The following is a 25,809-nucleotide window of genomic DNA, read 5'->3' on the forward strand; positions in this document are numbered from 1 at the left end:
TAAGCAATAGCATTAAAAGTAATGAAAAATGGAGCTGAGTCTGAAAGACATATGGGAATACGGTAAAAATTCTAATATATACTAATGAAAAAAAAAGATAAAATAGGAATAAAACAAATTTTGAAGATATTATTTCTGAGAATTGTTGATTCTACATTTTCTATTCCAATTTCTCCACTTAAGTGTTATTTCATCGTATTTTCACCATTTCCACTTTTCAGTTTCTTTTATTTACCCATCAGATTTTTGTATTCCCCAATTTTTCCAGCCCATAATTTTTCTTGTCTCTACATGATCAGATTGTTTATAAACCTTAATTTAACTGTTTCATATTATAGATTTTCTATTTTTAAAACTATACTTTCCAAAACTTTCTATTTCTTCATTATATAGTTAATATATGCTCATCATACTTGGACTTAAAAATTCAGATTAAGGAAATATTTTCTTTATGTGAATTTACTCTCAAAAAATGCATAGTATATGAATGGCATTAGTGATCTTTTTCATTTAAAATGAATTTAATGAAAATATTACAAATCAATACATATATGATAAAGGTTGCTTTTTAAGAATATATTCTCTTTTTTTAAATTTTACTTTTAAACTTTACATAATTGTATTAGTTTTGCCAAATATCAAAATGAATCCGCCACAGATATACATGTGTTCCCCATCCTGAACCCTCCTCCCTCCTCCCTCCCCATGTTCCATACATGTTTTATCTATCTCCTAATAGTAGAAACCTTGGATGTTTCCAGCCTTTTAGCTACTATAAGTACCGCTACAATGAGGCATCTTTGCTCACATAATTATGTCCTCAGATAAATTCTTTAAATTGGAATTATTGGGTTGAAACTAACAGCATTCATCTCTTTGTATCAAATTTCCCTGAAGAAAGATATAGGGCTTTAGGCTCCTATGAACACACAATAGTATAACCTATTTTCTTAAGGCCTTGCCATAAAGAGAGAATAAAATTGAAGAAGTCATCAATATTAATTACAGATAATTGTATCTCTTTTTAACTTCAACATTTATTTATTATTTATATTTTTTATATGAATGATGATAATTTGGGAAATTAATTTTAAAATGTTCTGAAAATGCTTAAAGAACAGCTTAAATTTTGTGTTCTATTCAAGTTTTTGTTTTTCTACTTCAAACTCTTGAAACATTTCAAAAACTTAGCTGTTAAACAGCTTTAACTTAGTTGCTTAAAAGCTTTATTTATTTAGAATAGAGACAGTTAAAAATTGAAAGCTTGATAATGAATACTGAAATTTAACTGAAAGGCAGTTTGCTTTCTAAGAAAGTTTTCTTACCTTCCTTCTCTTTTCCTTCTTTCTTTTTCTTACCATTGTGAATACATTATCATGTAGTTTTACTGAATTTCTTTGCTGCTAGATAATTGTGATGCTGTGTTTGCACTACTGATTCAGAAAAATGAACACAAATTCCTCCAAAAAGCTCCAAATTAATAAATTCATCAGTATAGTTTTTATTAACTCATTGTAACTTAATATTTAAACACACAAGTACATTCTATACACACTATAATGGACAAGCCTCAGTCACATTCTCAATCATTCCATATTCTTATTTTGACAGCTAGAATAAAGGTTTTGCGTCCATACCAATATAGCAATCATAAAAGTAGTCCAAACAAATCCATACCAATATAAAAGTCAGAAAACATAGTGGACTCTGTCTAAATTCATTGTGCTTCATGGATAAATCAAGACTTAGTTCCCTGGGACTTAACCCTTGTGTCAGATATCTCTCTCAATTCCTCACACTCTCTCACTTCCTCACATCTCTCAGTCTGAGCTCTCTGGAATCTTCATCCACTTATCCCATCTCAGCCATCCATGTGACTAACTCTAGTCTAACCTGGTTGCCTTCACTAGTAAAACACAATAGCACCTCACCTCATGTAACTTTGCATTCCTCTTGCTTCCTGGGCCAAGGTTTTCCTTTACCCCTGGAGAAAGTCACACTGGACTCCTTGGTGGCCATGATGTGCATATAACCTATAAGGTAGGATAATTAATACCCCATGGAGTGAGACACTCATTTATCAGTGAGATAAGCAATTAAGTTATTCACTTATCTGTTCTTGGATGGACTGTTCCAAAAGACATATTTCATAAGGCTTCTCATAAGACAATCCCATGAAGTAAGACACTTAATTGTTTCTAAAACCAAGAAGTAATGCCAGCATCAGTAAAGCACCCTTGAACTTCCTCTCCCAATTCTTGTCTCACTCCTCTTTTTCCTTATTTATCATTAAATGTTGGTGCTTGCCTGGTGGCTCAGATGGTAAGGAATCTGTCTGCAATGTGGAGACGTGGATTTGATCCCTGGGTCGGGAAGATCTCATGGAGAAGGGGATGGCTATCCACTGCAGTATTCTTGCCTGGAGAATTCCATGGACAGAGGAGCCTGGTGGGCTATAGCCCATGGGGTCACAAAGTGAGAAATGACTGAGCGACTAACACTTTCTTACATACATAAGCTTTTATTTGGGGGGAACCCAGGATAATGGAGCCACTGAAGTTGCAAAAATCTAGTGGCAGAGAGAATCCAGCCTAAGATGTAGGGGTATTCTCTGTTTTCAGAGAGGCAGAAACTCTGTTCTTCTGGTCCCACTGAAATAGAAGGGAAAGGAAGACAAGTAAGAAAACATTGTTGGTCAGATGCATGTATATACTGGGTTTCCTATTCTGGCTTAAAATCACAGACAGGAGGCTATTGGATACAATGAGAATAAATCTCAAAATATATGAATATTTCCCTAACATTTCCCATTAGTATCTCTGACTGGAGATCAATGTGCAAAACAATTGCATGAAAACATCACATAAGATTGAGCAAGGAGAGATAAGCACTCAAGAACTGTTGTGTCTGAATCCAGGAGCAGTGAGACAGCTCTCCTGGACCCTTGCTGCCTCTGGCAGGGACTTAAATAATTCTACCTGCCTCCTGAGAAATCTGTATGCAGGTCAAGAAGCAAGTTAGAACTAGACATGGAACAACGGACTGGTTCCAAATTGGGAAAGGAGTACGTCAAGACTGCATTTGGTCACCCTGCTTATTTAACTTATATGCAGAGTATATCATGTAAAATGCTGGACTATTGCATAAAGCACAAACTGGATTGAGATTGCTGGAAGAAATATCAGTAACCTCAGATATGCAGATGACACCAACCTTAGGGCAGAAAGCGAAGAGGAATTAAAGTGTCTCTTGATGAAAGTGAAAGAGGAGAGTAAAAACGCTGGCTTAAAACTCAACATTCAAAAAAACGAAGACCATGGCATCTAGTCCCATCACTTCATGGCAAATAGATGGGGAAACAATGGAAACAGTGGCAGGCTATAGTGGCTCCAAAATCACTGCAGCCATGAAATTAAAAGACACTTGCTCCTTGGAAGAAAAGCTATGACCAACCTAGACAGCATATTAAAAAGCAAAAGGGTCTGCTTTGCCGACAAAGGTCCATCTAGTCAAAGCTATGGTTTTTCCAGTAGTCATGTCTGGATGTGAGAGTTGGACCATAAAGAAAGCTGAGTGTCTAAGAATTAATGCTTTTGAATTATGGTGCTGGAGAAGACTCTGAAGAGTCCCTTGGACAGCAAGGAGATCAAACCAGTCAATCCAAAGGAAATCAACCCTGAATATTGATTGGAAGGACTGATGCTGAAACTGAAGCTCCCATATTTTGGCCACCTGATGTGAAGAGCTGACTCAATGGAAAAGACCCTGATGCTGGGAAAGATTGAAGGCACGAGGAGAAGGAAGTGACAGAGCATGAGACGCTTGGATGGCATCATGAATTCAATGGACATGAGTTTGAGCAAACTCCAGGAGACAGTGAAGGACAGGGAAGCCTGGTGTGCTGCAGTTCGTGTGGTTGCAGAGAGTTGGACACGACCGAGCAACTGAACAACGTTTTCCCTTCTTACCTCTCAGGTCCGTCACTACCGCTCTAACCTATGTGCATTCCTCCAGGCCATCATCTAGCCAGCATTTCTTGCCTGGACTAATAGTAGCTTTTAAGTTCTTTCTTTGATACCGGTTTGGTTACTTCAAATCCTTGCTCCACACAGCCCTAGAAGCAGCCTAAATTAAGGTCTGTCCACTTGATATTTTCATACTTACAACCCTTTAACGGCTTCACATTTCACACAGGACATACATCTGGATCAGTAGCTTGGAATATGAGTGTTTCCATGCTGCTTTCTCTCCAACCTTGCTTCTCATTAATCCTTGCTTTGTGTTTTCCTGTCAAAAAACCCTGAGCTTTGTAGTTTCCCCCACCCCATACATGTCGCTGACTCCCTTTGGGCTTTTGCTCCTTCCACTGATTAGGCGGAATACATATTTCTGCCACGCCACCTCATACTTCTGGTTAACTCTCACTCATCCTTTAAGATGATCTTCTCCTGGAAGTCTTTCTTAGCCACTCTCACTCTAAGTGAGTTATACTTTCCTGAGCTATATTAGCACTACCCTCTGCAGAGCTGCTTCCATGGTGGCTCAGAGTTTAAAGCATCTGCCTGCAAGGCGGGAGACCTGAGTTTGATCCCTGGGTCGGGCAGATCCCCTGGAGAAGGAAATGGCAACCCACTCCAGTATTCTTGCCTGGAGAATCCCATGGATGGAGAAGCCTGGTGGGCTACAGTCCACAGGATCGCAAAGGGTCAGACACGTGGCAAGGTTAATTTCATTTATTCATCTGTTGTTATCCCCACTAGACAGTGAATAAAGTCATAGTAAAAAATGTATTCTTTTCATGTTTTCATTTCCAGACCTAACAGCACAAAATGTGTGTGTGAGTGTACACACATGTGAATGAATTTTAGCAATTTTGACTTGTGTTTATTCATGTATTTTTAACTATTCATTATCTCTTTAGAGAATTAAGATTGCCAAGTAAAGACATTGTGAGTCATTGACTTCATAAATTATTTTGCATCAGGTAAAAGGCTACATTTTATAATATTCCTGGTTCTTTCTAGTACAGTGGGAAATCTAATTTGCTACTGTCTTATTTATAGGTTATAGGTCTTCTTCTTTAAAGGTATACTAAGTTTATGTTGTAGATGATAGTAATACCATTTGTTGAGCTCTTACTATGAGTCATGGATTCTGGCAAGCATTTTGCATATAGGTATTTTCTCTTCACAACAAACCTGTGAACTTAGTATCAGTGAACTTTTTACATATATTAAAACTAAATTTCAAAGAATTTAGGTAAGTTGCACACATAGCAACTGAAAGACCTTAATAGAAACCAAGCTCTAGCTGAACTCAAAATATGCATGTTTTTAACCCCCCCTTTTTTTTGGCAATGGATAAAATGCCTTCATAACAGATATCCTTTAAAAGGATCTGTTTTATAAGAGAAATTCATATGTTTTCATCTTCAAAAACACTTTTTCACAAAAGATTTTATTTTAAAATTTGAATAATTCCTTTATATACAGTTTAAATATTTAGAAGGTTTAATTATGTAACTTGAGGAAAGAGGTAAAAAACAAAAAAAGCCTCTCTATATATCATTTTCCATTACTTCTTAACTATTTTCTATCACTTCATAATTGTTAGAATTTCATGCTTGATTCAGTTCAGCTCAGTCTCTCAGTCATGTCCAACTATTTGCAACCCCATGAATTGCAGCACGCCGGCCTCCCCGTCCATCACCAACTCCTGGAGCTTACTCAAACTCATGTCCATTGAGTCAGTGATGCCATCCAACCATCTCATCCTCTGTTGTCCCATTCTCCTCCTGCCCCCAATCCCTCCCAGCATCAGGGTCTTTTCCAATGAGTCAACTCTTCGCATGAGGTGGCCAAAGTATTGGAGTTTCAGCTTTAGCATCAGTCCTTCCAATGAACACCCAGGCCTGATCTCCTTTAGAATGGACTGGTTGGATCTCTTTGCAGTCCAAGGGACTCTCAAGAGTCTTCTCCAACACCACAGTTCAAAAGCATCAATTCTTTGGCGCTCAGCTTTCTTCACAGTTCAACTCTCACATCCATACATGACCACTGGAAAAACCATAGCCTTGACTAGATGAACCTTTGTTGGCAAAGTAATGTCTGCTTTTTATTATGCTGTCTAGGTTGGTCATAACTTTCCTTCCAAGGAGTAAGTGTCTTTTAATTTCATGGCTGGATCACCATCTTTAGTGATTTTGGAGGCAAGAAAATTAAAGTCTGACACTGTTTCCACTGTTTCCCCATTTCCCATGAAGTGATGGGACCAGTTGCCATGATCTTCGTTTTCTGAATGTTGAGCTTTAAGCCAACTTTTTCACTCTCCACTTTCACTTTCATCAAGAGGCTCTTTAGTTCCTCTTAACTTTCTGCCATATATAACTTACTCAAATATCAATTTAAAATCAAATGACTTCTGATAAGTTCTAGCTCTAGTATCTCTTGTCAAACAATCTTCACAATTACAGTGTGTTCTTGTTTGCTAGGGTGTTTTCTCAAATTTTGATCATTTCCTGTAAGAGACAAGGTCATTTGGTCATTTCCCATGACCAAGTCAATGAGGAAAAAAGAGAGTTCTTTCAAGGACTTTGTTACTTCCATTCTCCTCTCTTCTCTCACCTCCACAATCCATGGATTGACACCCACACTCCACAAGTAGAGAAAAAACTGACTGAGAAAGCTCTGGTATGTCTATATATTTATTAGCATGACATCATTTGCTGTTTTCCTGTTGCTGTTAATTGCATCACAGTTATATTCTTAATTCTCTTTCCCTTGAAGCCATGGCTCATGCTCTACTTCATTTAAGCTGGTTATGCCTTAGGAAACATCACTATCATGGAAATGTAAAGAAATATTTCAAGTGTAAACCAATTTTTGAAAGAGATGATAGTTGCTGAATTTAAAATATTTAACTACTATGTTATTAATCTCCCAACTCCTTTACCTTAAATATTCTACAAATACCTTGCTTTATTCCATAACATTTTGTCTATAAGTTCTGATAACAGAAGAAAAAATATACACACTCATTTCTTCTTATTCAGAATATTTCACATAACCACATTAAGAGTGTACACACTGAGCAGCTATTTGGAAGCTATTTGCGTTTTCTTGTGCAGCACTAGCTTTACTACCAGAGCCACAAATGTGGACCGGGCTTTCTTGGAAGACAGCCTTAGGAAACTTTGCATAAGATGAAGAAAATGCCTGCTCAGGAGAGATCCTTTGGGCTCTGTTATCAGTACAGTTCAGCCACTCAGTCATGTCCGGCTCTTTGCGACCCCATGAACTGCAGCACACCAGGCCTCCCTGTCCATCACCAACTCCTGGAGTCCACCGAAACCCATGTCCATTGAGTCGATGATGCCATCCAACCATCTCATCCTCTGTCGTCCCCTTCTCCTCCTGCCCTCAATCTTTCCCAGCATCAGGGTCTTTTCAAATGAGTCAGCTCTTCGCATCACGTGGCCACAGTATGGCACAGCCATTATCATATATGTTGGGCCCCAATATGGGGACTTTTTGATATCTGTGTAGTTTTATGTCTGTGTAGAGCATGTTTTGATATCTGTGTAGTTATTGGACGAGATGACCTCTTAGGTCCCTTTAAACTGAGTCACTTTATTATTCAAGTTTTTTGTCAACTTCTCTCTTTATCAAGCATTCTCTTCAGAGCAGCTTTGACCTCTTTATTCCTCAGACTATAGATCAGGGGGTTGAGCATGGGATTGAAAAGGCTATGAAACAGCAAAAGGTATTTTTTCCCATCCTTAGAGTCCCCATATCGGGGCCCAACATACATGATAATGGCTGTGCCATAAAAGAGCCCAAACACACAGAGGTGGGATGAGCAAGTGGAGAAGGCTTTCTGGCGCCCTTCTCCTGACCGGATCTTTAGGATGGCACATAGAATATGAATATAAGACACCACAATTGAGGAGAATGGTCCCACCAGCACAGACACCGCCCCAGCCAAAACCATGGTCTCATTAATGTGGGTGTCTGCACAGGCTAGCTTGAGAACAGCTATGATTTCACAGAAAAAGTGATTAATTTGATGGGGCCCACAGAAGGGTAATGGTAGGAGTAACACCAAGTGGACTAGGGCTAGGAGGACTCCGAAAACCCAAGAAGTCACTGCCAGGGTGATGCAGACTCTCCAGCTCATGATGACTGAATATCGGAGGGGGTAGCAGATGGCCACATACCGATCATAGGACATCACCACCAGGAGCAGACACTCAGTGTGAGCAAAACTCAGAAAGAGAAAGGTCTGCGTGATGCAGCCAGCAAAGGAGATGGGCTTGGCTGGACTCAGGAGGTTGACCAGCATCTGGGGCACCGTGCTGCAGGCATAGGCCATGTCAACGATGGCCAGGTGTGAGAGGAAGAAGTACATGGGGGTGTGCAGTCTGCAGTCCAGTGAAATGAGCCCCAGGATGACCCCATTCCCCAGCAGGGTGAGGACATAGAACAGGGAGAAGAGCCCAAAGAGGAGCATCTGCATGCTTGTGTTAAGGGGAAATCCCAGTAGGATGAATTCTGTGACAGAGGTCTGATTTCCCTCCATTTCCCTGTGAAAGAGACAATGAATCTTGCCAAATCGGAATGTCCAAGGGAAGAGTTTTAACATGCTGAATCTTTGTCAGTCGCTGTTTATTCCCTAATAAAACATCTTCAATGATATTTTTGTCCTGTTAATCATTTAATAAATGAAAACTATGCATGCCACATGAGACAGAAGGAAACATTTTCACTGTGGTATGCTAAATGCTAGTATTCGGAAGTCCTAGTATCCAATAAATCTTTATTCCCAAACCAACTTTTATCACAGCTCAAAATATATTAATACTTAAATTGCCTTCATAGCAGTGGAGTTTTTCTCAGTCTGGGCTGATTATATCAGAGGTTTGCCCACGTGTACTCCTGAGCTGCTGTGTACATATATACATGTGTGTAAATTTGCACTACTGTCTTTACATCTCTATATGAAGGAAGAAAGAAAAATGAGGAACATGTCAGTGATTCATCTATCAGGATGTCTCACAAATTTGTGCCTTTCATAAATGACTTACTTGTGGGCTTGTGATCTTTACTGATAGCATAACACAGTTAATTCAAGAGCATGGCAAGCAGTTTGTTACAACTTCAGTTAGATTTAAAGTAGAGACCTTTGTCTTTTGATTTTTGTACCCACAATCGGTATTCTGATCACACTGTCTCATGATCATTACATTACCCCTGTCGCCCCTCTTATATTCTATATGGATATTTATACTCTATATCTTTAAGTATGTTTATACACATACACATATATACACAGACATATCCACCACATTTATATGTTTATACATATAAGTGTGTTTATATATATATATACACATACATATATCTATATTTATCTATACTTGAGTTTTCCCAATATTTTCACCATATCGTACAGTAAAACATCTGCTGGGAACATATATGCATGAGTATATATATATGTGTGTATATATATATATATACACACACATATTTTTTGAATCCCCACTATGTGCAGTGTACTTGGTATTTTCTTTTCTATATTATTCCACTCTATTTCATTAGTAAAAATGATGGCTGAATGATTTCATAATGGGTCATAACCTGGAATTTAAAAAATATTGATTTATATCCAAGATTAGAGCTAACGCCCTAACTGTAGAGTCATTGTCACAGAATCTTTTACATATTTTGTATCTTCTCAACTCTAATGTAAAAGTTATTATTTATCATGAATCTTTAGTTTGTTATGGTTTATCAAATTTTTAAAAATCATTCCACAATAGCGTAGGTTTGAACCATTGTAACTTTTAAACCACTGTCTGTTTTCTTGCCTGTCTGACTCTATAGCCTTCATCAGTGCAGAATACATCTGAATTTCACTAAAATATCAATCTAAAAAAATTTCTAATTCAGTTCTTCTCTATAAGTCCCCATTAAAATTTTCTGATAAGTTAATATTTGAAAGGCTTCCTAAACAAAAGCTGATAAACTTTCACCCTACTTCAAAGGGAGAATCAAATTCATAATAGAAATTACTGGGAGGGTATGATTTTGTCTTATTAAGAAATAACTTTATAACAATTAGAATCACCTCCTTGAAAACTGGTTGATGTATTAGGACTGAACTTTATGTCAGTGAATGTTTTAAATCAAAGATTGATTAATCATCTATTCAAGATGGGATTCCTTGTGTTATGCTAAGGTCTTTTCCAACTATAGATTCATTGGCCTTCAATGTATAGAAAAGTGTTAACCATTTTCATTTCAACTTCCTTGCAATACTTGGGGCCACTTAATTAGCAATGCTATTTGTAAAATGTCACATCCTAAAGCACACAAGAAACTAAAGTAGAAAAATCACTGAGTGGCACCTCATCTTCCTCCTGTCTGCAAGTAGCTAAAACACAAAACATAAAATCTACAGATATTTACTGAACACATTCTATATTTTGCTACATGTTTCAGCTAAGTATATACAAGATAGTCCCTGTCTGCTGATGTATACAACCTGCTTGGAATGATAAGACTGTTAAAAGAACTCACAAAGATGAAATTTCTCGTATTTAATGACTCAACAAAAGAAAGTTCATGTTAAAAATAAAACCTCCAGGACACGTCTCTGTAACAAACTCATTTTGTAGTCAATTTGGCCCATTATTTCATGAAGACACTACTTAACTTCATGAGGTAATAGAAAGGTTTGTAAGGAAATCTCTCAAATAGCTATTTATCTTATAGTTTAAGTAAGAAATTCAATACTAAATGCATCAAAGTAATAACCTATATTAGTTGTTTCTAAAAGAGATGATGACTTTTATATTTTCCTATTAGCTATCCATAAATAGAAGAAATTTGCTGTTAGAAGACAATAACAATTACATTTAACACTGTGATTTTTCATTACAATCTATCTGAAATTGTATAATGAAAAAAGGCTAGATGATATAACAAACTTACTTCAAATTCACAGCTAAATATAAGAAGACAAGATGAGCATGAGCTGGATGAAGTGACAGCACACCCATAAAGTATAATAAATGGCATCTGTAAATCAGTGTTGAAATTCTTTTCTTCCAAGGATTATCTGAGAAAAGGAATTGTCTCCATAGAGACAACAAGATACCTCTCAAAAGAGATGATTCTCTCCTAGCTCAACTACCTTTAAACACACTTCTGAGACTTTGGTGTAGGGGAGGGATAAAGATGCACTGCACACCACCACCTGTTTTTTTCCAGGGAAAGGGGGCTCTCGAGAGCTATACTTGTTTCTAATTTCAAGAACTCTGACATTTCCCGCTTCTTTAACCCACCAAATACATTAAGTAGTATTTAGGGCACATAAGACCCATATATTATTCGCATCGTCTCTAGTACTGTTTGAGTTTTATATTGCACCTGACCTGAACAGGTATCCCATATATTTTTTCCATCGTCACCACGAGGAATGCAGTTCATATAGTGAGACCGGTAGCAGGATCTACAGAAGCTATAGAGAATATGTTGAGGAGTCAGGAAAGAGGATAAGGTATCCAAGAGGGACTTGTTAAATCCTGTTCCTTAGCTTCCAGAAATTCTGAGCCCAGGGGGTTGTGGGAAGAAACACCAAAGTTCCCCTGGGTCTGTAACTACTATTGTTTTCTCTTCTTCCTGAAATGGAAATTAACTGACCTCACGTCACTATGGGCTACCCAGGGGGCACAGTGGTAAAGAATCCACCTGCAATGGAGACCTGGGTTCGATCCCTGGGTAGGAAAGATACCCTGGAGTAGGAAATAGCAAGCCACTCCAGTATTCATGCCTAGAAAATCCCATGGACAGAAGAGACTGGCAAGCTACAGTCCATGGGGTGGCAGAGTCAGACACGACTTAGCAACTGAACACCACCATTCCTACATTCAAATAATAAAGTAGGTAGAATATAATTTCCTAAATTAGAGTTGTTTTAGTGTACACAGCAACAAATTAAGAAAATAATAGGGCAATTATCTTTTACCCTGAGAGTGATGACCTGCAATAGATCTGAAATAGGATTTTCCTCATCAAATCTGTTTGGTTAAAGGCTTATTGGTGACAAGAGTCTAAATTATACCCTCACATATTGGAAAGAAATTGCTCCCTATATTGATATTATCATTTCAAAATTTTTTATTTGGGGTCATATTACATTTTATTACTAATATTGTATATATAGAACTTTTCCCTCTTTTGTCATCAATCTATTTTAGTGACATTTGTAAAAAGAATTAGGTTTTTATTTTAATGATCTTTATAATTCCTTACTTTATAAGTAAAGTCTGCTCTTAAATAAACTATACTCTCTCTTTATTTTAATTCTTGGTCATTGTATATTCCTGAGCTGATTATTAAGTGTGGTTTTTAAAAATAATTTGCACTTTATAATACCATTTTAGTTATACATCTTGCTTGTTATCCAGAAAATTTATCATTAACTGTCAATAAAACATAAATTATGCAGAAGTATATTTTTGGTTTCCAAATATTTGTATTATCTCTTTGTTAATTTTAAATGTATTGTGGTAAAATAATGAGTTCTAGTGATGTTAATTCTTTGAAAATCTAAAGGGTTTTTTTAATACATTTGATTTTTGCAATGTTTATACTGATTTTAATGTGATATATATTCTCATTAGAGTCATGGTTCTAAAATCTTGTACCTGGGGAGCCTTAAAAATTACTGACAGTTAGGACTCATCACCAGAAACTGATTTATTTAGTCTGTGGGTGCCCACAGGTTTTCCAGAGCTTCTACGTGATTCAAAGTTCGGCCAAGGGCAAGAACTCCTTCCATGCTTTTTATTCTCTTCCCTTTTTCTTTTCATCAGTTTTTGCCTTCTTTTATATTCTTCATAAATCCTCATTTCAACACCTGGTTTCCACCAACTATATTTTCTGTAGGTTCATAGATTTTGTTTACTGACAGATTTTGTTGCATATCTAACAGGTTAATGAGAACAACATATTTTATTTTAGGATTATAAATTTCACTTTATTTGGGCTCATTTTCCTTGAAGGTTTTTGATGACATTAACTGGGTGGTTATCCATTCAAGGCAAGAGCTGAATGCTGTCATTATCATTGCTCTCGTGGTCAACGAAATCCATCCTCTAATGAAAGGCAAAATCCTCCACCATGAATTAATGCCTCCCAAAGAAAAATAGAATTCCTCAAAACTGTACTTATTCTGCCTTCTTGATAAGGTTCATCCCATTGGACCTCCTCACTACTATGAAAGTGAAATGTTAGTTGCTCAGTCATGTCTGACTTTTTGCAACCCCATGGACTATAGCCCACCAGGCTCCTCTGTCTATGGGATTTCCCAAGCAAGATTCTGGAGTGGGTTTCCATTCCCTTCTCCAGGGGATCTTCCTGACCCAGAGATAAAACCCAGGTCTCCTGCATTGCAGGTGTATTCTTCACTGTCTGAACCACCAGGGAAGCCCCCTCACTACCATACTCTGTGATAAAGTTAATTTGTGTATCAAGACCCACAGAATGTAGGCTACCCCAGTGGCCTGATACACACCACAAAATAAACCTAATTCAGCCTGTACTTATGGGAAGCACCTGTCAAGGAGACCTAACATACATTAATCGCAGTCCTACAGCTCAGCTTTAGCTGGCTTACCTTACCCTAGGAAATAGGACCTGCCAGCGTTATAAAGAAATCCCCAGCCTCCTGGCCAATCAAGTCCTGTTCCTGTATGACCTCTTCCAACACTTTATAAAATTTGCTCTTGTCCAAAATCCTTTGGGAACAGTGCTCCACTGGTTATGAGGCACTGCATTCCTCCAATCCATGGGTTGTTTTCCCTTAAATAAAGGACATCAAAATCATTATTCAATTGTTCAAGTTTCATTTGACACACAATTCGGCATTTCCCTCATCATTTTGAAAAATCTCTTCTGCCATCTGTTTTGCTGAGGAGAAGTCTGCTATTACTTTAATTGTTATTCTTTTGTAGCTATTATTTCCTCTGAAACTTTTGTAAGTTTTCTCCTTCTCCTTAATGTTCTGAGCTTTAATTATGCATAATATGTCTAGACATGGATTTATTTTTCTTCACCATTGTTTGATACTCAGAGTACTCTCTTGATTTGAGAATTCACACATTCATCAATCAGAAAAAAAAAAATCTCAAGAGTGATATATTCAACTAGTGTTCTGCCTCATTTTGTCCTTCCTTCTGGAATTCCTATAAGATAAATGAATATTGCATTTCAATCTAGCTTGTATATGATTTTTATTCAATTTTCTTAAAAAATAATATGTTGCATTTTTAGTAAATTGTTCACTAATATCCTCTATTTTGGGCTTCCCTGGTGATTCAGATGGTAAGGAATCTGCCTGCAATGCAGGGGACCCAGGTTTAGTCCCTGGGTTGAGAAGATCTCCTGGAGAAGGAAATGGTTACCAACTACAGTATTCTTGCCTGGAGAATTCCATGGACAGAGGAACCTGGTGAGCTACAGTCCACAGGGTTACAAAGAGTCGGACATGACTGAGTATCTAATACTTTCACTTCACATCCTGTATTTCACAAACTCTTTCTTCTAATGTGCTCAGTCTAGAATTCATCCTGTTTGTTGATTTTTTTCTGTTCTATTTCAGGGATGATAGTTTTACTTCTAAGATTTTTAAATGATTCTTTTTGAAATCTACTTGTTATTTTTTAATCTTTTTAATTCCCTGGTCATTTAAAACAGTTGTCAGGGCTTTAAAAAGTCTGTTTATGCATTTGAAACATATAAATATAAGGTGTTTGTCAAATTGCTCATTCCTTATGTCACAAAATGAATATCATCAGAAGTGAGTTTGTATTACAGTTGATGTTTTTGGCTGTTTTTCTCAGCACTGATTTCCTCAAGTCATGAAAATAGATTCAAAGCTTATTCTTCAGACCAGTTTCTTCCTTTCTTTCTTCCTCCCTTCCTTTCTTTTTTCCTTCCTCTCTTCTTCCCTCCTTCCTTTTCTTCCTCCCTTCCTTCCCCTCTCTCTCTCTCATATAGAAGATTACAGACTGTCTTAGCTTAATTTATGAGCCATCATATCCAGACTTAGATCCTATATTAACGGTTTAGGATTATTTCCCTAGGTGATATTCAGTATTTCAGAGATCCAGTACAGACAGAGTGGATGGCTGGATTCCTTGTCAGGCTGCAGTGTTAAGCCTGGAGTTTCTGACATTCTTATCCTGCAATTCTCCTAAGGCTATATTGTGAAGCTGTTTGGGGAAAAAAAAATTTTTTTGAGCTCCATTAACAAACAGAGGGATTCCCTCCTGCCCTCCTCATACCTTATTTTCAAGGAAGAAGCCTGACCCAAGTTCCTCATTATCACACGGAGTGCTTCATTATCTTTTGTTTCTAAGAGAAAAGATGTTGCCTCTCCTGACAGCTTTCAGGCTCAGCCAGCAAACCCATGGTGTTAGCATCATTTACAGGTCATTTATATGCTTTCTTTCTGGTCCACACAGATGTTTATCTTGCCTTGCAGGCTGATTTTGTCTTTTTAATTTTCTTTTTTCATACTTTATCTGTTGCTGCTCTGTGTTTGAAGCAAAAGTCTTTGAGCTACTATGATTGGAGATTGAGTTAGTATTTTAAAATATGAAGCCACCTACATTCAGAAATAAAGTATGGTGGCAGTGTAAAAATTAAAGTAAGAGAACCACCAGTATGGAGCTTATACAACCATTCTTTCCCACTTCAATATTTTCTTTTGATGAATTGGCTCAATAATTGAAAGAACGGGGTAGTTTGGACTTTGACATGGACAAATTCTATTACCATTTAAAAATCTCTAGTGGTTGTTTAAAATCAATTTGAGCTTTCCCACAGTGAAAAATAAAATTTAAAAGCTTATTGTGAAATAACAAAATTTTTTAAGACTGAAGAGGCATTGGAGAAAATATATTCCAAATATCCATTCAATCCAGGTATATTCATTCACCCTCTGCTTGTATATTTATAGGAAGACTGCATACCAATTAATAAGATATAATTGCTGGGTAACTTGCAATGCTAGAAAACATTTTCTCACATGGATTTTTATTCCATCTCCTTGTATACCTACTTATTGATACTAGTTTTTCCCTCTGTGCTTAGTTGCTCAGCTGTGTCCACCTCTTTGTGACCCCATGGACTGTAGACCACCAGGCACCTCTGTCCATGGGGATTCTCAAGGCAAGAATTCTAGAATTGGTTTCCATGCCCTCCTCCGGGGAATTTTCCCAGTTAGGGATCAAACTGGGGTTTCCTGCATTGCAGGTGGATTCTTTACCAGCTGAGCTACCAGGGAAGCAATAAACTACCACTTTTACCTCTTAAAGGATATTCTGTGGGGCATTTGAAAATAGCTCTTTATTTCTTTTTTCCAGCCTAAATACTAATAGTATCTTTTAAAGTTTTATCTGTTCATTTGTTTATTCGCTCATCTATTTATTCTTCTTCTAATCTCACAACAATTTTTGGCAGGCAATCTTAAGGACAGAGAAAGCTATACAATGAGCAAACCTCTAAAAGTGCTGAAATTTCAACCAATGTGCAAGTTACAACAACACTGAATTTATATTTCCACATGTAGAACTTGAAACTCCCTAGTAGACCTATTCTAGACATATAGCTGGTGAGAAGTCTTAGTTGTGGGTAGGGAAGTGAATGTAACAAAGCCACAGACTACGGAGAGATGATTTTTGTATGTGTTTCCTATCCTAGATGCTATCTCATGAATCCTTCTGCAAATGCCACTACATACAGAGTGTACAGTTTATGTAGACTTCTTCTTACAGTTTCAACTTCTCCCAGCAGTTAAAAAGCAAAGACATCACTTTGCCGGCAACGATCCATATACTCAAGGCTGTGGTCTTTCCAATAGTCACATACGGATGTGACAGCTGGACCATAAAGAAGGCAGAGAACCGAAGAATTAATGTTTTGGAATTGTGGTGCTGGAGAAGACTCTTGAGAGTCCCTTGGATAGCAAGGCGATCAAACCAGTAAATCTTTAAGGAAATCAACTCTGAATACCCTTCCTCTGTCCTTAACATTGGAAGGACTGATGCTGTAGCTGAAGCTCCAATACTTTGGTCACCTGATGCAAAGAGCTAACTCATCTGAAAAGACCCTGATGCTGGGAAAGATTGAAGGTCAGAGAAGAAGGATACCATAGAGGATGAGATGTTTGGATGGCATTATCAACTCAATGGACATGAACTTGGGCAAACTCTGAGAGATGGTGAGGGATGGGGAAGCCTGATGTACTGCAGTCTATGGGGTCATGAAGTGCCAGACATGACTTGGCAACTGAACAACAGCAATGAAAACCATTTTAGATCCAGGCTCCTATGCACTGTTCTTCAACCTCATTTGAATGAGACTTTCTCCAAAACAATGTAGATTTTGAATCATGGGTTTTATCAGCATATAATCTTACTGTGTGATCACTTAGATTTCCATTCTACTCTTTTTATAATATATTTCTTTGCCACACTGCTGTCATGCATATGCCAAGCCTAAGACAGGTTCAGGTAAAATTGGTGATGTTTCAGGAAGAAAACTAAAAAGCAGTGTGGGTTTGAAATCAGTACAATGATATTAAACTCCCAACTCTGTCCTATTACTGGCTGTGAGGTGAGGTGTGAGAAAGCTACTAAATCACTCCAAACTTTAGAAAATAATACCTTCCTTCCATGTCTGTGTCTCTATTTCTACTTTGCAAATAGGTTCATCTGTGCCATTTTTCTAGAGAACAAATATATGGACACTGAGAGGGGAATGAGAAGGGGATGAACTGGGAGACTGAGGTTGACATATGTACACTGATGATACTGTGTATAAAATAGATAACTAATGAGAACCTACTGTAACCACACAGAGAACCGTACTCAGTGCTCTGTGGTGACCTAAATGGGAAGGAAATCCAAAAAAGAGGGTATATATATATATATATATATATATATATAAAGAGGGTATATATATATATATATATACACACATGTATATCTGATTCACTTTTCTGCACAGCAGAAACTAAGACAACACTGTAAAGCAAATATTCTTCAGTAAATTTTTTAAATCTACTTTACAGTATTAGAGTGAAAGGTGAGTAGAATAACATTGGGAAACATCCAGAAGAATCCTAAGCATCAAGTAAATGTATCCTTTTTGCCTCTTGCCCTCAGCCTTTTCAAAACTATGGCAAGTGTTAAAATAAAATATATATAATGGATCACAACAAAATATCATTTGTTTATTAAAATCTCATAACACAAATATTAAAACAATTCATAGTAATCTCTCATCTATTTAAGTGTTTTATGCAATTTATTAACGATATAGTTTCGTTGCATTTTTTTTTTTTTTTAGTCAGAGCCACTCCTCAGACTTGATACAGGATATCTCTTCATAATTCATCTACCCCAGTTACCTTCATACAAGATTGGTCGATTCTTTCTCAAGTATTTTTGAACTGACACAAGAGTGAATAAAATCCCTTGATTTTTCTAATGAGTCCTTACAGAAAAATTCTGAGTTCAAACCAATGGTTTATGTTTTGTATGAGGCAAATTATCCTATATTTTCCTCTTCCTCTTCTTTTAATATAAGGTATACATATTTGGGGGCTTCCCAGGTGGTACCAGTGGTAAAGAGCCCACCTGTCAATGCAGGAGACTTAAGAGACGTGGGTTTGATATCTGGGTTGGGAAGATCCCCTGGAGGAGGGCATGGCAACCCACTCCAGTATTCTTGCATGGAGAATCCCATGGACAGAGGAGCCTGGTGGGCTACAGTCCATGGGGTTGCAAAGAGTAGGACATGACTGAGCACTCACACACACGTTTCAGAGAACATAATTTTTCTAGTTATACTTAAAAAGTCATTTTTATGAAAATATTAACCTGCTTTTTCCTACCTTTAAAATAGGATACATAATAATTACATAGTGCTTTAAAAGTTACATTTAAAGCTAATATTTATCTCTTTATTCACATTATTCTTTTTGGGTGGGGAGGGACCTGGAATAAATGTGGATTTCTGGGGGCTGGCAATTTCCTGATACTGCTGGGGTAAGAAGACTAAGATAATGGCCAGAGACAAAATGATTTGCCCAAATTAATTAGTGAACAGAACAGTCAATAAGAAGAGTCAGTAAATGAGCTTTCTGGGAACCAAGCGGAAAACAGTGCTTTAGGAGAAAAGGTGGAAGGGAAAAGTTTCCTCTTTGATTCTTTAATTTCATAGGAGAAGAAAGATATACAACGGAAATGACTCAAGAAAGAATTAGGGTGAAAACATAGATCTACAGAAAGATAATCATACCATCATCATATATCACACATTCTAATGTCATGTGATGCTACAAGAAAAGAGAAGAGAAGAAGTTTCAAAAGACAGCGTTCCTTCTGTGTTGAACAAATCACCATTGCCTTACTGTGTTGGCCACTTAGTTCCTGAACTTGTGTTAAAAGGAAATAAATCTTCCCTTATTATTCTGATCACTTGGGTCCAGAATATGTGACTTATATCACATGGAGCAGGTGCTCTTTGGAGCTGTGTTGAGGTTCCTGCAAGGCTTTATCAAGAAATGTGGGCCTACAACATTATGTCAAGCTATTAGCCCCTCTTGATACTTCCTTTATAATATTTTCTAAACCCCATAATACTTCTTCATAAGGGTCAGTTGTCACCTACTCCCAGTTTTGTAACCTGAACTCTGAAAAAGGTAACTCTCCCTATAAAGGTAACTCTCATATAAATATGAGAGCCTGTTATTCTAAACACAAACTCTTTCTAATTAAATTGTGCAAACTTAAATGAAATAAAGATCTTCATATTTTTTTGTCTCCCATATCAAAAAAATTCTCAAAATTAAGCTTTTGTTTTCATACAAATAAATTCATTAGGCTCAGATTCAGGTGATTTTTCAGAACACATGGGATCCTCCTTAGATTTTAAGTACCAGACCAAGTAGTTGGCTCTTTCTATAGTTCTTACTGCATTTCCCAATAGGATCCACGCTTAACCAAGGTCAGTGTTTATTCTGTCTTGTTAGAGGTAGCAGCATTTATTATGACATTACTAGCATATGCATATATTTATAAGGGAGAAGGAAACCGTCACGGAATTTAAGAAGAGATTTGAGACAACAAAACCTCAAAAGAAAAGAAACTAGACCTCAGTGTTGGGAACTGGCCCTGAGAATTGATGGCTCTCTGCCATGCATTCACCTCCTCATGATTCTTCTCTCATGGCCTGTATTCTCCGTGACCTTCTGCTCATGTTTGTGGTCTGCACAGAACTCCATGTTTAGGAGTTAGGAACAGCACCTGATCAATATAAATTCTTAATGCCAGAGATTTAAGACACGAGATTTTAAGGCATGTACAGTGCCATTCTCCCAGATCTCGCAGAGAACAAACCTCCCACCCTCAGGACTCTCCCTGGCATCCCTCACATTAGCCTGTCCTTCCACAACACTCTCCTAAAGGCACCTTTGACCTCTTTGTTCCTCAGGCTGTAGATCAGCGGGTTCAGCATGGGGTTGAAAAGACTGTAAAACAGGGAAAGGATCTTCTGCTGCTCCTCAGGGTGGCGAGACTTGGGGGCCATGTACATGACGATGGCACTGCCAAAGAAGAGCCCGACCACGCAGAGGTGGGAGGAGCAGGTGGAGAAGGCCTTCCTGCGGCCCTCAGCGGACTGGATCCTCAGGATGGCGGCCAGGATGCGCGCATAGGAGCCCAGCACCAGGCAGAGGGGCCCGACTAAGACAAACACAGAAGCAGCCAAAATGACAACTTGGTTGAGCTTAGTGTCAGCACAGGCCAGCTTGAGGACAGACAGGATTTCACAGAAGAAGTGGTTGATTTCATGAGGCCCACAAAAGGGCAGCCTTAGGATGAGACCCACATGGACCAGGGCCAGGAGGGAGCCACATGTCCAGGAAGCAACAGCTTGAACAGTGCACACTCTCCAGCTCATGATGACAGAGTAACAAAGAGGGTGGCAGATGGCCACGTACCGATCATGGGACATCACCACCAAGATGAGACACTCAGTGTGTGCAAAAGCCATGTACAAAAAGGTCTGCATTATGCATGGGACAAAGGAGATAGTATTTTTCTTGTTCAGAAGGTTCACCAGCATCTTCGGGACATTGTTTGATGCATATGAAATATCGACGATGGCCAGGTGTGAGAGGAAGAAGTACATGGGGGTGTGCAGTCTGGGGTCCAGTGAGATAAGCCCCAGGATGACCCCATTCCCCAGCAGGGTGAGGACATAGAACAGAGAGAAGAGCCCAAAGAGGAGTATCTGCATGCTTGGGCTGAGCGGAAATCCCAGGAGAATGAATTCTGTGACCCATGTCTGATTTTCTGTCATGCCCTGGTGACAGTGCCTGTGCTGATCACAGCTGCTGCAGTGCCTGTGGGCTGAGAAACAAAGGCGGGTCTGGATTAGCCATTAACAGAAAGAGGGAAGTTGTGGTGTGCACTGTGTTCTGACTCAGCTAACAATCATTTTCAGATTCATCATGTCAAGTCTTTTAATCCACAGTAAAGCAGAAAGGCTCCCATAAATAGGATCAGTGAACACAGGGTGTCATGCATTATTTCCATTTCTACAGAATTTTATGTAACTCTGATTGCAAAGTTTATACTCATACAGTCAAGATGGCAGCCACAGAATAAATTGTTCTCCATAATGACTAATCGTTTTACTTTTTAAGAAAGGCGCATAGTTACACTCTCATTTTGCTTTCTTATTTCTTCAGTTCTTAAATTTTGCTCATACTTTATCATTTGATTTGCTCTTATTTTAAAGCTTGTGCAGAGTACATTGCACACAGCAGTTGCTCAATAAATGATCATGAAGTAAATACACCAATAAAACAGGGGATGAGATGTACAAATGCAACTTCAAGAAGGTATATTTCCTTCTGTGTCCACTAGGTTTAAAGCTTTAGCAAATGAAATTGACACCAAGTTTTTTCTTCCTGATACTATGCAGGAAAATCTAGCTTTTTCCATGCTGGGCACGAGCAGAGTGCCATCACTGATCTGGTCAGCATTCACAGAAGTTGTTTATGATCTCTGATCAGGGCAAGGATCTCTATTATATTCCTACTCCTGTCCTATACCACCTTCTTGCAGGGCTGCTTCCCTGGTTCTAGAGAGATGTTATTTCTGGGCCCTTTGCAGTTGTACAGTGCATTTGTTGAATGGATGAATGGATGGATGGTAAAGGATGGATAAAAGGCATTACTTTAGGAATAACATCCAGAGCATATTCTGGAATTTAATCAAGTCTTTTGACTCTCCTTTAATTTTTTGGCTACCACTCCACCAACCTTATGGCCACCCATGGTTAACAAGGTGAGAAGTGTGACAGAAAGGGAGAACCTGAAATGTCCCATAGAAGTATACACCTATTACCTGACAGTTCATGATATACGTGATCATTCTCAGTGAGCAGCTTATGACCCAGCTTTGCAAATCCCAAGGCTGTTTTAAGCCCAGAAATCTGCCTGCCCATAAGCTGGCCCGAATTTCCCATTCAGTGTGCCGATTTCTGGAGTCCTTCCCTTCTCCAGATCCCAGCTTCTCTAAATGATCACACTTGGCCAAAAGCCCTTTACTCACTGTGGCACTGGTCTTAACCCAGAGATAGGTTTATATGTACAGGAAACAGCACAGAGGCCAGGAGAGATTTTGAAGATCCAAGCTGAGGCTCTGGCTCCCCTCAGCTGCCTCTGAATGAGGGGGTCTGCAGCTGCAGGAACTATCCCCGCTTTCTTCACACAGGCGGATGCAGGGACTGGATCCCTGCTCACTAGGAGCACCAGCAGTAGAGGCTTTATGCTCATCTCTGCCCAAATCCTCCCAGATTGTCCCCTGAGTGTCCCTGAGGGGGAGGGGACTAGGACATACAAAACACAGATGCCATCTCTAGCAGGGGAACAAAAATTACTTAACTTTTTGTCTCCATTCCTCTGGACTCTGGGGATGGATGTTCAGGAAAAAAGAAGCTGGCAGGTGATAACTTAATACCCAGATGAATTCATGCACATCAAAGTCATGAAGTAGTAAGAACAAACAAACTCCCGGGGTCATGTTGTAAATTACACTCCCCAGGTACTTCGATGGTGGTGTGTTCCTGGATCTCAGGCTTACCCCAGATGGATTTAGTGGAGCTGGGAGGAAGCAGAACATCATTCTTAATGAGAAATTGACTTGAAATTGGCAGTAATTTCTTTCCCCTTTCCTCCTAAGACAACTCTAAGTCAGTGTTAATAGATAAGAACACTTCTACCAACCTTCCTGCACTGTGCTGAGAAAGATGCTGAGTCTTCTACAGGTTGTACCTGAAATGTGAGATGTTAGGAGAAAGGAAGGAAAGAAAGCAGAGTATAGCTAGTGTTGAAGAGGCATCTGGTAGAAGGGCAACAAATGTCTAATTCATATCCTTCAGTTCAGTTCAGTCGCTCAGTCGTGTCCGACTCTTTGCGACCCCATGAATCACAGCATGCCAGGCCTCCCTGTCCATCATCAACTCCCGGAGTTCACTCAGACTCACGTCCATCGAGTCGGTGATGCCATCCAGCCATCTCATCCTCTGTCGTCCCCTTTTCCTCCTGCCCCCAATCCCTCCCAGCATCAGAGTCTTTTCCAATGAGTCAATTCTTCGCATGAGGTGGCCAAAGTATTGGAGTTTCAGCTTTAGCATCAGTCCTTTCAATGAACACCCAGGACTGATCTCCTTTAGAATAGACTAGTTGGATCTCCTTGCAGTCCAAGGGACTCTTAAGAGTCTTCTCCAACACCACAGTTCAAAAGAATCAATTCTTCGGTGCTCAGCCTTCTTCACAGTCCAACTCTCACATGCATACATGACCACTGGAAAAACCATAGCCTTGACTAGACAGACCTTTGTTGGCAAAGTAATGTCTCTGCTTTTCAATATGCTATTTAGGTTGGTCATAACTTTTCTTCCAAGGAGTAAGCGTCTTTTAATTCCATGGCTGCAGTCACCATCTACAGTGATTTTGGAGCCCCAAAAAATAAAGTCTGACACTGTTTCCACTGTTTCCCCATCTATTTGCCATGCTATTTGTGCTATTTGTGATGGGACCAGATGCCATGATCTTCATTTTCTGAACGTTGAGCTTTAAGCCAACTTTTTCACTCTCCACTTTCACTTTCATCAAGAGGCTTTTTAGTTCCTCTTCACTTTCTGCCATAAGGGTGGTATCATCTGCATATCTGAGGTTATTGGTATTTCTCCCGGCAATCTTGATTCCAGCTTGTGCTTCTTCCAGCCCAGTGTTTCTCATGATGTACTCTGCATATAAGTTAAATAAGCAGGGATACACTCAAAAGTTCAGTGAACCTTGTGATATAATGATGCCTTGGACTGAGGTGTTGTCTTTATAGTCACATAGTAAAACAGTAGAGGGTTTCTTGAAAATTCTTCTTATTGTCTCTCTTATGTGTGTCATGCCTTCATATATATGTGTGTATGTTTGTATGTGTGTCTGTATGAGTGTGAATATTTATATATACATTTATTTATTGGGCAAAGTTTTGGAGAGAAATAGCCAAAACTCTGTTTTAAGAACATAGCCAGTTCTTTACTGAAGAGAAGTATTTAATTGGTTAAAAGGTTCATTCAAGTTTTTCCATAAAATGAACTTTTGGGCCAGCCCAGTAGATTGTTAACATATGAGCAATGTGGTTCTCTGCTAAAAAGACATGGAAGGAAATATGCCTATAGTTTTTGGTTGCCTAATCAAGGATTCATAGCACATACATTTGTATGGGTAGAATAAAGAAGCTCAAGGAATAATTGTCCTAAAATCTCTGGAGGAGTGATTAGAAAAATTTAGAAGCTTTGCATGGCTAGGAAACTAGCTGAAGAACTTAACAAGGTAAAAGAAATTGACTACTCCAAAGTGGAGAATTAAATAAAATACTGCCAAGATGGTTTCTAATTTCTACACAGTACTCGTACATGAATAGTTAATATCCATGATTACTCATATGAATCACAATAATTTAAATGTCATTCATTCATAATTCACTCATTCAATTTATATTTACTGAGTATCTGCTGTATGTGGCCATTGTCCTTGAAACTAAAGACTCAAACATTAGTGAGACATTGCCTTGATCTTCAAGGATCTTGTAGTCTCCCTACAGAATTAGCCAGGCAAATAAACATTTAAGGAACTATGATAGGAGTATGCTCAGTACACAATGGTGCTAGATTATTCTGAAAGGCGGTGGGGACATGCTTCCTGGTAAATGAGATGCTTAAACCCTCTTCAATAAGTTGTAAGGTGAATATGGCATGCCAGACTGCATCTGAGGGTGTGAGGAGGGCACAGCAAAAGAGTAATATTGGAAAGGGGACTCACAGACAAGTTTCCCTAACATGTCAGATGTTGGACTTCATTTTAAATAATTATAATGATATGACTAAATATATGGTTACACTTTTTGCTAAGTGTAGAGTACTATTTAAAAGAATAAGGATGGGGACTATGAAGCAAAGCTACCTGAAGGGTTATCATGTGAGAGTAAGGAGTACCTGAGTTAAGGTAGTAGTTTATAGACATAGACAGGAGATAATGTATATGAAACATGTAAAAGAAATACAGGTATTAGTATTGTGACTCTTTGATGTGTGGTGAGGAGAAAAGCAGACCCTGGATGCATCCCAGGAATCTGACTTATACGGCTGATACAACTCAATG

The 25,809-nt window shown here is 38.5% G+C and overlaps 2 protein-coding genes across 2 annotated transcripts; both read right to left on the reverse strand.

Annotated features, from left to right (window-relative positions):
• Positions 1-7,647: 7,647 nt before the first annotated feature.
• Positions 7,648-8,577, reverse strand: LOC113891825 (olfactory receptor 2A25-like). Its single transcript, XM_027540305.1, has one exon. It carries the CDS (start codon positions 8,575-8,577, stop codon positions 7,648-7,650), a length of 930 nt encoding a protein of 309 aa, XP_027396106.1.
• Positions 8,578-20,504: 11,927 nt separating this feature from the next.
• Positions 20,505-21,437, reverse strand: LOC113891826 (olfactory receptor 2A5). The gene has a single exon (XM_027540306.1). It carries the CDS (start codon positions 21,435-21,437, stop codon positions 20,505-20,507), a length of 933 nt encoding a protein of 310 aa, XP_027396107.1.
• Between the last annotated feature and the right edge of the window lie 4,372 nt (positions 21,438-25,809).

The sequence above is a fragment of the Bos indicus x Bos taurus genome, chromosome 4 (assembly GCF_003369695.1).
Source record: "Bos indicus x Bos taurus breed Angus x Brahman F1 hybrid chromosome 4, Bos_hybrid_MaternalHap_v2.0, whole genome shotgun sequence".
Classification (NCBI taxonomy): Eukaryota; Metazoa; Chordata; class Mammalia; order Artiodactyla; family Bovidae; genus Bos; species Bos indicus x Bos taurus.

Coding starts and splice junctions, on each gene's coding strand:
- LOC113891825 (XM_027540305.1), bottom strand. CDS start 8,577: ATGGAGGGAAATCAGACCTCTGTCACAGAATTCATCCTACTGGGATTT.
- LOC113891826 (XM_027540306.1), bottom strand. CDS start 21,437: ATGACAGAAAATCAGACATGGGTCACAGAATTCATTCTCCTGGGATTT.